This window comes from Ipomoea nil, unplaced genomic scaffold (assembly GCF_001879475.1).
Source record: "Ipomoea nil cultivar Tokyo-kokei standard unplaced genomic scaffold, Asagao_1.1 scaffold3069, whole genome shotgun sequence".
NCBI classification, from domain to species: Eukaryota; Viridiplantae; Streptophyta; class Magnoliopsida; order Solanales; family Convolvulaceae; genus Ipomoea; species Ipomoea nil.
Window position 1 is genome coordinate 5,672,160 of NW_017619497.1, and position 14,079 is coordinate 5,686,238.

General features: G+C 34.2%; 2 protein-coding genes across 7 annotated transcripts; both read left to right on the forward strand.

Moving 5' to 3' along the window:
• The first annotated feature begins 863 nt into the window (after nt 1-863).
• Nucleotides 864-5,339, forward strand: LOC109165312 (protein ANTI-SILENCING 1-like). 6 transcript variants are annotated; one of them, XM_019314016.1, is made up of 13 exons: nt 864-1,217; nt 1,362-1,727; nt 1,841-2,009; nt 2,107-2,391; nt 2,474-2,640; nt 3,274-3,300; nt 3,456-3,548; nt 3,816-3,891; nt 3,991-4,084; nt 4,300-4,408; nt 4,815-4,931; nt 5,050-5,128; nt 5,223-5,314. In XM_019314016.1, exons 2-12 carry the CDS (start codon nt 1,371-1,373, stop codon nt 5,101-5,103), a joined length of 1,548 nt encoding a protein of 515 aa, XP_019169561.1. In that variant the 5' UTR covers nt 864-1,217; nt 1,362-1,370; the 3' UTR covers nt 5,104-5,128; nt 5,223-5,314. The 6 variants fall into 6 exon arrangements, 3 of the variants coding, with proteins under 3 accessions (XP_019169561.1, XP_019169560.1, XP_019169562.1); XR_002051525.1 differs by having other exon boundaries at nt 865-1,217; nt 5,050-5,153; nt 5,249-5,339; XR_002051526.1 differs by having other exon boundaries at nt 865-1,217; nt 5,050-5,153; nt 5,223-5,277.
• A 4,560-nt stretch (nt 5,340-9,899) lies between these two features.
• LOC109165314 (probable carboxylesterase 17) lies at nt 9,900-11,149 on the forward strand. The gene has a single exon (XM_019314020.1). The coding sequence runs from the start codon at nt 9,953-9,955 to the stop codon at nt 11,000-11,002; it is 1,050 nt and encodes a 349-aa protein (XP_019169565.1). The 5' UTR covers nt 9,900-9,952; the 3' UTR covers nt 11,003-11,149.
• The last annotated feature ends 2,930 nt before the right edge of the window (nt 11,150-14,079 follow it).

Sequence of the window (14,079 nt, forward strand, 5' to 3'; positions counted from 1 at the left end):
CACGAGTCAATCTCTTCATCTTTCATTCCCCTTCTCTACAAAAAATAATAATTCTTATTATTGTGGGATTATTATTCAGTTTTACCAACGAATACCCAACAAGAGCATCTCCAACCCACATATCTCATAAAATGAATATTTTTAGTATACTTTCACACATAATTTTATTCATCTCTAACTCATTATAGCAAAATATCACATTTCTGCACAAATAATTTGATTTTTTAATTATTAGTTTGAATTTAATTAGTTTAATACAATTTAGTTAGAACTTAATTAGTTGAATATAAATTATAATTTGTGATGTAAATAATATTTTTTATTATTAATTTTATTGCCGCCATGAAATAACAAATTGCATAGTACAAAAGAATGTTCGAACACAATTAAGAGTTACTCTAAAAACAGTATGAGCTTGATTTGTTTAAAGCTCAAACTGCAGCAGACAAAGTAGCATTGTCAAACTGAAAAGAAGAAAATAAATTCTTAAAAACTTTTGGGTATAACTCAAGGTTTTTATCATCAGACACAGTGACTAATTCTATCATTGGATTGTAGACACTTCTATTACGCAGAACATCAGACTTGGAGATTTTTGGCTAAGTCTTAAAAGAGATTATGAATGTGCTCTTGTTGTTTGTGGAAGGTGATTGTGCTCTTGTGGTTGTGAAAGGTAATTTTTAGGCCGGAATGTTTCAACCAAAAGAAGCTGAAACATTTTTAATGGATTATTTATATGGACACATTTTTCTGTTTAAAAAAATAAATTTATACTTTATATAAATTTAAAAAATATTTAAATTTTGACTTTTTATTTTATTTTATTTTATAAAAAAAAAATAATGGGGGAAGAAAATGACAAAACAGGTGTCGTTCTCTCGGACATTACGCGTTTCGTGAAGTCCGGAGTGTCCGATCAGAGTTACTCCCATTCCGGCGTGTCGGAGTCTCTGCTCTTCTCTGCTTCTTCCCTCATCTCTGCTTCTCTTCATCTTAAAGTTGTTTCCGGAGAGTAGGAGACGCCTGAGCTCTACAGAAAGCACCGTCACAACGAGCCGACGGTAAGGTTTCTGTTTCTCTCTCCCCTTTCATGTCTCCTTCTTCCGGCCGGAGTTCACTGCGTTTTTCTTTTCATCTCTCTCTCACTATGGCTACATTTTGGGCAATGTTACTGTACACCGACTCCGAAACCGGTTTTACGAACAGGAAAATTTCCGGTTCGTCGTTGTTTATGTTCAATCAATTGATATATATTACGCTGTAAACTTCATTGTTTGTTCGCGGAGTTTAAGTGAATTTGCGATTCCAGAGTTAGATTATGGTTTTTATGTAATTATATTTTCTTCGATTGGTTTCTAAAGGGCTTGAATATGTTGCTCCCTCAAGAAGTAAATGAGAAAGGAGGAGGAGATAATAATGAAGGTGAACTTCAGTTTAATTGGGGTCGCAAAACGGGAGTTCAGTATTACTTGTCATTCACCTACAATGGCGTTCACTATTCTCTCTATGACTGCGTGTATATGCGGCGGTGCGATGATGAGCCTGAGCCTGGCATTGGCAAGCTCGTAAAGATGTTTGAAACCGCGACTGGCATTAAGAAAGTTAAGGTTGTCTGGTTTTTCAGACCAGCCGAGGTACAAAACTTGTTAGGCGACATCAGAATTCTCCCAAATGAGTTGTTCTTGGCTTCTGGAGAGGGGAAAGGGGTTTTCAGTTTGAATCTGTTGGTAATGTAGTTTTCCCCAGCAACTTCACATTTATCATTTCCCTTTTGTGCAAATTTCCAGTAGTTTCCTCTAGCTATAGCTTTTGGCGTAGTGAATTATATGTCTCTTTTTAGGAAAACATATGTGGAAAATGCTCTGTAATCTGCATATCAAAAGACAGGAGAAATCCTCAGCCAACAAAAGAAGAGTCAAGAAAAGCCAAATATGTTTTCTTCCGTGCATTTGATGTTAAAACTTGCAGAATATCAAAGATCTTTCCAGATGTTATTGCAGAAGTTGAAGGTTAGTATCGTCCTAATTACCTTACAATACTTTTAAGTTGAGAGGATACAATAATTTTAGAGTTTAACTTCTTTCATAATTACTTCAATGGCTGCAGTGAAGAACTACTTTAATCAAAGGAAAGATTCAGGTGCATCTGATACATCCCCGCTAAGTATGAGGAAGATTGAAAATATTTCCCTGCTAAAGAAGAAGAAGCGTGAAAGTGCCCTTGATACTTCCTTACCAAAGAAGATGAAGGTTGAAAAGCATTCAGGTGTATCTGATAAATCCCCGCTAAGTATGAGGAAGATTGAAAGTATTTCCCCGCTAAAGAAGAAGAAGCGTGAAAGTGCCCTTGATACTTCCTCACCAAAGAAAATGAAGGTTGAAAAGCATTCAGGTGCCTCTCGACTTAAACTTGATGTTGAACTTGTAAAAATGACTTGGACATTGAATGGATCGCTAAAATCATGAAGCTGCAGGACCTTCGTCTCGACCAAAAACTAGCCAAGGAAAAGATTCAGTTGGAATGGGAGTGAATTTGGACCGCAAAGTCAGTAAGTTTGCTGCAAGAGCTGATCATACGGAAAAGAAGAAGGGCGTGATAACTAATTCTCAAACGACAGGAGTTGCAAGAAGACCAGATGAGGTAATTAATCGAGAAAAAGAAAAAAAATTGTAAGATCAACACTGCTGTAAACTATGAAATATGTGTGAACGAATCTTGTAGCATTGATTTTTTGGAAACAGAGTCGTTTATGGAATCATCTTGAAAGCAAACATTTTGGTTCCTCGGGCTATTTGATATCCGTTTTCCATTTGTTCTATTAACTACTTTTATATTCTCTTATTTTGCTCTAATAGTTCAGATGACGAGTTTGTGATGCTATTTGGATTTTAGTGAGTTTTTTTTTTTTTTTTTTTCATCTTTGTTATTGTTGTGGAATATATTTAATATATGGAATCTCTAGATTAGGCAGTCTTAGGAATTTAGGTAGGTAGGCATATGGAAACTTGTTTCCTATTCGAAGTCTTCTAGCATGTATTTTCCCTTTTCTACAAGACAACTTAGGACAGTATATTCATAAATCTCGGCTTTACTTGTGTAACAGTTATTAGGTTTTTTCCTTGGTAGTTTTTAGCAGTTTTTCCTTGGACAGTATATTCATAAATCCAAATGGTTTGGATTTAGCCTGTCCAAATTAGTGGTGTGAGATGTGTATGCTATATGCAAATTTTTAACTGAGATTTTGTCTTGATATTTTATCTTTTATGGTTACAGGACTCAATCGAATGGTTCACGGAACAAGTAAGTCGCCTTTCTCACTTCATACTAATAGAATATCTTCTTTTAGGATATGGCTAGGCATACTTGGTCGAGATTTTGTGTAACAGTGTCAGTATTGGCTGGGAATACTTGTAATAATAGGCTTATTTGGTTATTCGTTTTCGTTTTCGTTTCAGCCTTGGGAGATAAAAATGCCTATGGCTCAAGAAAATGGAACACTCGTTTTACTTGAGAACCTCGATCCTTCATTCAATTCAAAAGATGTGGAGGTACGCCTTCTAATGTATATTCAGAATAGCCTAAGCACTCTGCAGTCTGCAATTTATCTATGCAGGTTCACCGTTCATGCATGAGAATTGGAAAATGAGATCGCAACATTTTTTTGGGCATGTTATTTGCTCGTCTCACAATCATGTATATTAACATTTTAAATCAAAACTTACCCATCTCAAACTCTCAGTACAGTATGTTTCGGAATTTTTTACATTTTTATTTTTCTTGAAACGTAAGAGTAATAGACAGTGACTGTTCCCCAGGACATTCTTTGGCATGTGTTCAAGATGAAGGTTAGCGCAAAGATAGAACGCAGCACCTTCTCTACTCCGCACTCTGGTATTTATCAATAATGCCTACCAAGCCATATATTTTTTGAACTATGCGACAACTTTTCACTCGTAAAATGGTATTTTATCGTTCAAATATTTCCCCTAGCAGGGAAAGCTCTTGCCATATTCAAATCGAAGGAAGCTGCAGAATCTGTTATTTCTGACTTAAAGACGAGGTGTCTTGTGCTAGGTGATGGAAGGTATTTAAATTACCTTACAAGTTTTTTTTTACTTTTTTGGCTGAGTGGTTAATTTTCCTGAGCATTGTCGGTTCAAAAAGTTACTGTTCCGTCTACTTTTTCTGTGTTTGCAAGCCATACGAAACACAGATGATATAGCGCCTACGAAGATAAAGCAATATATATTTTTCTATTGTATTTTCCATAAACGTAATTTGTTTGTTCCATTTGCACAGGCCATTAATTGCTCAAACTGGAGTTCATAAGAAGCCAAGTAATCCAAGTGTTTTTGTTGGCCACCTTACAATTGGCAAAACAAGGCCTCAAAGGCAACGGCCAGAGATGGTACGCATTCTTCTTTGAAAGTCGTGTTATGCACTTATGCATGTATATGTGTTAATTTTTCTAAGAATTAGTTCGACCATTAGCCACTCAACTATAGTTGTAATTTCGTATTGGGTGCTCGAGTTTCAATTTGGCCATGTGTAGTTTGCAACGATTAAAAGTTGACCATGTTGTGAAAAAAGCTTGTGAAACTGGGGAGATTAGGGCAAAGGTTGTGAAAAAAGTGTTATATGCCCTTGATTGGCCGTGTCATTTTCCATTTCTTTTCGACCCTTAAGTTTGTATTAAATTTGGCCAAATTGAAAGTTTAGTACCTAAAAGAGAAATGCCATTATAGTTGAGCGATTAAAATTCTTTTTCAAAAAAAAAAAAATTGTACTCATGTTATTGTCTTTTTGACCAAAAGAGAATGGCACTGTCGACATCCCACCACTCTCAGAGCAATACAATTGAATATGAGATGGCCATCGAATGGTTTGTACTACAACAACAATCAGACAGATGGTGGAAAACATTATACGAGGTAATTATCGAAGTTCTAGGATTTGTCCTTTCTTACCTTGTTTACCCTGCAAAGCCTCTCCCTTCTTCATCAGTGATAAAAATAACGTTCTTGTGTGATTCACTTTCCTGGTTCTAAGAAACACGCAAAGGAGATTGCTGAGCTTAAGAACAAAGTCAAGATCCCATCGTGAACAATGTGATATGAGAGGATCGAATGTCAGTTTCCTAGTTCAAATTTCACGTAAGGCCGTTTTACTTTTTGTTTTCTATAATCTTTGTTATGTTTTTTATGTATCTTCTATCCTCCCAGACTTCTGCTCTTTCCCCTCTTCTCAGGAAACACTTTTTGTTTGGCATACATTGGAAATGGCTGCACCAGTTACAGAATGGTATAGTGGTATATATACCTAGTTTCATAGGAGGGAAGAAAATGGCAGGTTTTTGTTTCACATTTTGTTCCTACATTCTAACACTTGTGTGCCAGTTTGGCTCCAATGAATACTGTAGTCCTATGTTGCTGGTTCATGATGTTGGAGAGATGTCTGCTAATATAGAAAACTTATCATATTGCAATATTACCATCATTTCGAACTTAGTCAGCTATGACTAACTTAGGTTAGTTCACTTCTGTGGCCTTTTATTAGTTAAGGTCATAATGCTAAATTTACCTAATAATAACTGTAGATTTCCATTAGTAAAAGAAGAGCAACACCCATGAGTCTTGTCAAATTATTTTGTTAGATTTGAATTATTTTACTCCATAAATCTCATAAAAATCAACGTTTTATACATGAAGCAATTATTGAAGATTTGAAGTATATAAAAACGAAAAAATGTGGACCAATACAAAAGGATAACCATGAAATTTTCCACAGTAGATGTCCACGCATATCCCAACTTGCAAGTCTAGAGACTACGGTAGCCTAACATTTTCCAAAGGAAAATACTATTCTCGAGTTAATTACTGTGAAACGGTCCCTACATTATAGTGAAATTATTAATTTGGTTATTGATTATTTTTTTGCTTAATTAAATTCTTAACTTTAAAAATTTTAACTAATTTGGTCCTCCGTTTGTTTAACCGTCAGACATTCGTTTACTTAGGATCAAATTGATAATTTTGTTATAGGAATCATTTTGGTCATCTCATATTCACATGCACCATTTCCTCTCCTATTAAATAGAAGTCTAATAACTAAAGTACTAAACAATCTATAATTAACTCTCTCAAATTTTATTTTCAACTTTTATTTCCTTTTACAAAATTTTGATGTTAACATTTTTATTAGGACCCACAATATGAAAATAACTAATCATAAATTGACACATCATGGAGTAAAAGTGATGAAGTAAAAATAGGTAATACATATAGTAAAACTCTTTTTAGAATTTCATTTTTGGTCGAGTAATAGTGGATTTAATTATTGTGTGTAGGTGTATCTACTTTTTTTTTTCTTTTGTCAATATTAATAATTTACTTTCTACGGAGTATTTCTAAACTTCTTCCCAAGTCACACTCTAACTTAACAACATATTGGTTGTAAAGTAAAATATATATAAACCACTGATCTCCACTAAATTAACAAAACATGAAAAAAAAAAAAAAAAAAAAAAAAAAAAAAGTACAATAGATGTCAAATAGTAAATGATTTGATAGTATATAAAATGATGTACATTCAGTACTCAAATAATATATTTTTAAATAATGCATATTCAATACACAAATAATATACATGTAATTACATAATATTAAAAATGTACATTTTATTCATGATCCATACACGTGTATATACCATGATCCATTGAATAATGATTGCTAACAAACTATCCGTCTATCCACATGCTGGTGTTCATAACATATGTACTGAAGACAAACCAGAAAATATTCATTACTCAATATCAGCTAATAACGCATTACAAAAATCATATTTAAATGCCTTATAATTCTGGGAAAAAAGGGTACAGATTTTTATTTTTCTTTTGGTGGCCAATGGAGCCAAGAAAGCGGGGGTGCGGCCCGTGCCGGGGGTGGGGGGTGGGGGGGCGTTGCTTTTCGTTTTTCACGTTTCAGTGTTTTTTTTTTTTTCAAACCAAAACAAAAAAACAAAAAAACAAAAAACAAAAAAAACAAAAAAAAACGAGGCAAGGAAATAGCTTTGGCTTTTACAATGTTTTTTCCACTGCCTAAAATGTCCATTCAAAGCTTGCATTTTTTTGTTTGTTTTTGAAAGCAAAAACCCTATCAAACTGTATTAATAAACGGAACCTACTGTGGAATACACAAAGGAGGTAAGTCTAACCATTCTACTGAATTAGTTTGAGAGCTCGATGTATTGGCTCAACCGTGTTAAGAGTTCGCTAATTGTCTGAAACTTCCTAAAAGAAAAATCTAAGGGCATATAATCGCTAATAATGCTGCCAACGTAAGAATAATCAGTGTGCCTTGAATTGATATCCTGAACCACGTTGAAGCAATCCGTCCAGGGACGGAGCCAGAAATTTGGTTGAGGGAGGGCGAAGAAGTAGAGACGAATTCAGAAATTTTTTTCAGTAAAAGCGAAACATTAAAATAATGAAATAATTTAAAAAATAAATAAATAAATTATCTAAGAAATATAGTTGTAAATATTGTTGGATATGAGCGAAAAATAAAAACTTTATAAAAATATGAAACATAATTAATTTGAATAAAAAACACATTATTGATTTGAACCCTTGACCTTTACTATTACTAAACATATACTCTACCAACCAATCTAACTCCTTTCTTATTGACATTTAATAGCTTTTTTATACTAATACTAAAACATGTGCTATATATACATATATACATACAAAGATTATATATGGGGTGGGGTGAGGGGGGCAGCTGCCCCACTTTGGCTCCATCCTTGAATCCGTCTCCACCACAACTTCCCTGTATCCCTAGTTCTTAAGATAAGAAAGAGCTTATTTACATGCCATAGCTTCGGCGATGATTGAGTAAGTAAAGCATAATTTATTGTACTAGCTTTGAGACTCAAAATCAAGTTGTACATTTATATGCACAATCTAGGAGTCCAACCCAAATTAACCCCAAGTCTGATCTTAAATAAAAAAATTTATCCACTAGATTAATGTCCTTAAACTGTTATGAATTTAATTTTTATCAACACTTTTTAGACGTGAGCGTAACTTACCCACCTAATACACATCTTTGACTTCATAATTATATTTTCCCGTCTATTTCTATTACTATTATTTTTATTTTTATTAATCGTGGAAAACGAAGCCAAAGAAACAAACAAAACAAAATGAAGACTAAGAAAAAGAATAGCTTTGTAATGCTATAGCTTTTTTCCATTGGAGTTTCCCTTTACTTTCCGTGCCTTTTCTCATCACTTCAATCCCTACCAATTATATATATATTTTTTAAATAAATAAATATGTCTTTGTAAATTGTAATACCGTAGTTACAGATTACAAACAAATTTGTCTTGAAACTTCTACTTACCTTCCCTGCTTTTTCTGTGTCTTTAATTTATTGACCAGCAGTCAACCATTCCAAGCACACATGACAACATCTTTTGATATTCCACTTTACTTTGGAGGTACGCATTTTCTCAATTCATTCCCTTTGTTATGTTATATTTTATTAATTTTTAGTCACGGTTAAAAATCTTGTTGTTTTCCTCCAACATTTTTGTGATTCTGTCCAATTATAATGTTGGTCGATATTTTAATAAAAGTTTCAACTTTTCACCGTTAAAGATTAGTGGATGAAAAGGTTGTCGGAAGTTCCATCCAATTTAAGAATGTTGGACATAATTCTAGTCCAACGTTCACTATTGGAAGGAAATTTCGTCCAATATGTAGTATTTGTGAGTAAATCCGAATTAATTGGTAGGTGGAAAGGAAAAATGATAGGTATTTTAACCTAAAATATTTCTTTTAATGTTAGACGGAAACAACGAAATTTTTCAATTCGCAATGAGTTAATTCTATCTTTTGTTTTCAATGTTTTCATCTACTCCATTATTTTGTTACCATCGCTAACTTTTTATTCAAAAAAAAAATATTTAATTCTGTAATTTTGATTGACTACCGGTAAATATATAAAATAAAAATATCAAAATTTTCAACTCTGTGAGGTAACAAAAAAAAATTGTAACAAATTCAGTCCAAATATAAATATGAGAGTTGAACATACATATTTATACAAAACATATAAGTGGCCATGTATATATGGAAATTTAATATGCCTCTATTAGAGCATCTTGCTAAAGTTTGACAGGTTTTTTGCCAACTATAAGAGGGAGGGGAGGGGAGGGGGGGGGGGGGGGTTGGAATTGCCCATTCTTGCAACTTGCAACAACAATCTTTCTTTTTTTATTTTTTCCTCTAATGCTAGTCTCGTAAAAACCCATTTACTTAAAAATTCATATCTTTCTTGGAGATGCTCTAAGGAGCATCCTTAATATTTGTAGTTTTTTAGGAGTCTTTTTTGCAGGTGTGATTATAAAAGAGAAGGATGTGAGGAAATATAAAAGAAAAAAATGAAAAACACAAATTTGAAAAAAAAAATCATATTAACGCGTTCGGCTGGGCGCTATGATTGTTCTGCACGCGACCAAATACAAGTCATATTTACATATAGTGAGACTCATTTTTCTGAATAAAAATCTACTCCCTACATGAGAGTTTTTTTATCTCTCTCCGTCTCTCTCTTCTCCATATAAATTTGCTATCCTCAAAAATCACACCAAAAATTATAGATAAAGACGCCCTTAAATTATAGTTTAAACATTAAACATAAATTACAACTCAACAAAATGTATAATTTTTTAATATATGCATGTTACAAATATCATGCACTACATTTTAATTGAGTAAGCAATTTGATAATTATACCCCATTTTAGAGTTCACTAACCGCTCTAACAACCCACCCAAAATACTTATACCCAACCATTATAAATTGTTGTGAACCTTGCCCACCCTCATATATCATCACACTCTATCAAATCTTCCCACTAAACTAAGTAGTAAGTAGCAGCCAGCCATGAACACTGTTCAAACTTTTGATTCCTTCCCGACACCTAAAAAGCAAAAGCAGGTTGTCGAGGAGGTTTCCGGTTGGCTGAGGGTTTACGATGATGGCTCCGCCGACCGGACTTGGACCGGCCCGCCGGAGGTCAAGTTCATGGCTGAGCCTGCCCCTCCCCACCTCAATTTCGTCGACGGCGTCGCCACCAAGGACGTCACCATCGATGACAACTCCGGCCGCCGTGTCCGCATTTACCTCCCCGAGAAAGACTGCGCCGCCGCCGGCGACAAGTTGCCCATCATACTGCACTTTCACGGCGGCGGGTTTTGCATTAGCCAAGCTGATTGGTACATGTACTACGCCGTTTACACCCGCCTAGCGCGTGTGGCGAACGCCATAGTCGTGTCCTGTTATCTCCCACTCGCCCCGGATAACCGCCTCCCCGCCGCCACTGAAACCGGCTACGCCGCCTTTCTCTGGCTCCGAGCCCTGTCCCGCGGCGAGGCGGCGCGTGAGCCGTGGCTCAGCGATCGCGGCAACTTCGACAAAGTATTCCTCGTCGGGGACAGCTCCGGCGCTAACATAGTTCACCACGTGGCGGCCCGCGCCGGAAATGACGATCTTGCCCCGCTGAGGCTCGCCGGCGCAATCCCGATCCACCCGGGATTCTGCCGCTCTTCTCGGAGCAAATCCGAACTCGAGCAGCCGGAAACGCCGTTCCTGACGCTGGCTATGCTGGACAAATTCATAGCCTTTGCTCTTCCAGAAGGTTCCACGAAAGACCACCCCATCACGTGCCCGATGGGGAGCGCGGCGCCGCCGATCTCCGGCCTAAAACTGCCGCCGTACTTGTACTGCGTGGCGGAGTACGACCTTCTAAAGGACACGGAGATGGAGTTCTATGAAGCCATGAAGGAGGCCAACAAGGACATTGAGCTGCTGGTTAACTCCGGCGTGGGTCACAGCTTTTATCTGAACAAGATCGCCGTCGACATGGATCCGGTCACCGGTTCCGAAACCGAACGGCTTCTTGCAGAGATCGCGAAATTCGTCGAAAAACATTGAATTATATTAATTCCGTATAGTACGATAAATCCGTTCAATAAATGTAGTCATTTTCGTGAATGGTGTGTGGTATATTGATATGCATGTATGTATTTGTTGAGGTTGACGTCAAGTATTTCCTTATACAGTATTGTCCATTTTGATTGGTTCACACTTCACAGTAGTCTTCAATTCTTCATGTCTTTTGTTATATTTATTTATGGATCGTGATACACTATTTTAAATTATTTTTTACACAATTATTTTTTGGTGCGATTCACCTTTCATGTCTGATATACAACGTTTACTTAGTGCATACTCGATCTCGAATAGTATCTACTAATTTTTTTTATCATCCAAAAAAAATACTTTGACAAATCAAACTTTTTTCGTTTGGTGGGGTTTTATAGCTTAGTACTATCAATGAGAGATGGGACACTGTAAACAAAGTGGAGAAATTAACATTATTCTATATTTATTTATTGTTTGAATAATTCTTCTTCCTCATTTTTTTTAAGACTTCCCCACTTAACATGGATATGCCATGTAGACCTTGTTTATTATCTTTTATTTTTTAATCAATTTTGACTTTTGAACTAAATAAATGAATGAGTATACTTCTTCTTCCAAAAGTTGAGGAATTGCAAATAAAATATTGAGGAATTGTAAATATCGGGAGTGTTTGGTAAATAGTTGTTAGCGGATTAGATTAGCTGGTTTGACTAGCTGATAGCATTAGCTGGTTGTAGAAATATGTTTGGTAATAGCTTATTACAATACAAAATGACATTTTAAGGATATAATTTATTTTATCAAAAAGCTATTTTGAGTAATAAGTAGTTGTTAAAAAAAAAAAAAAAAAAACTAAAACTGATTAAACAAACAACCATGTTGACTTTTTAACCAAGTCAAACAACTAATAGTGGTCAAACAACTTACAATTGACTGATAAGTTAACTATGTTACCAAATAAGGTCAATATGGGTAGGCCTTTCAACAATCATTATTCCATAGACCATAATTCATACAGCTGTGTGGACCATAAATAAAAAAAAATATATTTTAATATACTAAAAGTACATTATTTGTATGCGTAAAGTACATTATTTGAAAAAATATTATTAAAGTACTAAAAGTACATTATTTTGTATACTATCAAATATGATACATTCAGTAAACAAATAATATTTATTGATTGATTAGTTAGTATTGTAATGATAATAAATAAGTTGAATAAGCATAATTTTCGATTATATTTTTTTAACATGTAGTAATCATTGTCTCATTTTTAATTCATTATCAGCCTTAATTATAAACGTCAATTGATTGGATCTAAACAGGAAGGTTGGTGGGAGGCAAACGACCCTACATTTGCAATTATATCATGAAAGCAAAAACATGTCTAGAATCGTCTTAATTACGGTTATCTGTGAAATGAGTCGGATGAAAATGAAAAATATAATACTTATATTAACAAATATAATACTAATTAGAAATTAAGTGTTTATTACTTAGGGCATCTCTAAAACTCCAACCATAGGAGAGATTAAAAAAAAAATTGATTGAAAGGGAAAAGAGATTATTCTTTGAAGATAAAGTTGTCTTTGGAGAAAAAGGGAAGAAAGCCTCGGACGTCGTGGCGCGTGAGGGCCACACACACACACACACACACACACACACACACACACACACACACACACACACACACACACACACACACACACACACACACACACACACACACACACACACACACACACACACACACACACACACACACACACACACACACACACACACACACACACACACACACACACATATATATATATATATATATATATATATATATAATTTCAATCTGAAATAGGCAGCCTCAACGGCTAAAATGTTTAGTTTTTTTTTTTAAACATTATTGTATTGTATTTTTATTTAATTTATGGGATTATATTTTTATTTGTATTAAATTTGTATTTTAATTTAAATTTCATACACATAATTTTATTTAGTTTCGAATTTAATTGCTTGAATTAAATTAAATAAATTAGAATATATTTTATTTCGTTATTTAAATTTAATTTATTTTAATATGAAAATTATTAATTAAAATTATTAATTATAGAAAAGTGAATAAATAATAATAATATGTATGGTCAACCACCTTGTGCTCAAATGGCATGTAGTGACCTTTCCCATGTGGGAGGTCATGAGATCAAGCCTCAGTAGAGGCCTCTTTATGCCTTCATTAGGTTGAGAATGTATGTTTGAACCGATACTACAATGTAATAGAGTCGAAAATGCCTTTATAAGAAAAACATACTATTTTGATGTACAAATATTACTTTTTCCATCAAAAGTACCATGTATTATATTTTTCCTTATAAGTAACGATTATTTTTTTTAGAAGGAAAGTAATGATTATTATAATTATTTATGTGGAAAAATATAATATTTTTGATATTAAAAAAAAAAAAGTAATACTTTTACATTAAAGTGTAAAAGTATTACATTTATGATAAAAAATATTATGTGTTTCCTTATAAGTAACAAACAATTTATTCCTAATTAGCATTACATTTGCATATTGAGTTTGGATGGTAGACATCTTCTCTTTGGCTCTCTGAATACCTTCACCAATCCTGCTAAGCTCTCCCTCAACATCAAACCCGACACGTCTCACATATCGTATTTTTCTTTATAAGTAACAAGCATTTTATTCATATTTAGTATTACATTTGCATATTGACCCGACCCATCTCACGAACAAGGATCAGTGAGACAGTCTCACACAAGTTTAACGTAAGAAACCGTTAGTCTTGTGTAAGACTAGATCCATGAGACATATTACCACTTTGTTCAAAAAGTGACAAATTGCAACATATGCACCTTTTTTTTTTTTTTTGTTAAGATCTCGGCCAAAAAATAAAAGTAAAACAAATAGAAAATATGCAAAAGTATTATGGTCCGTTTGAAAAGTAGGAAAATGACTTATAGAAATTGTTTTCTGAAAAATGAGTTATTTTTCAGAAAATATTTTCCTTTCCCGTGTTTGATTGCATTTTGGAAAACTGTCTGGGTGCGTTTGGTTCATTTTCTAA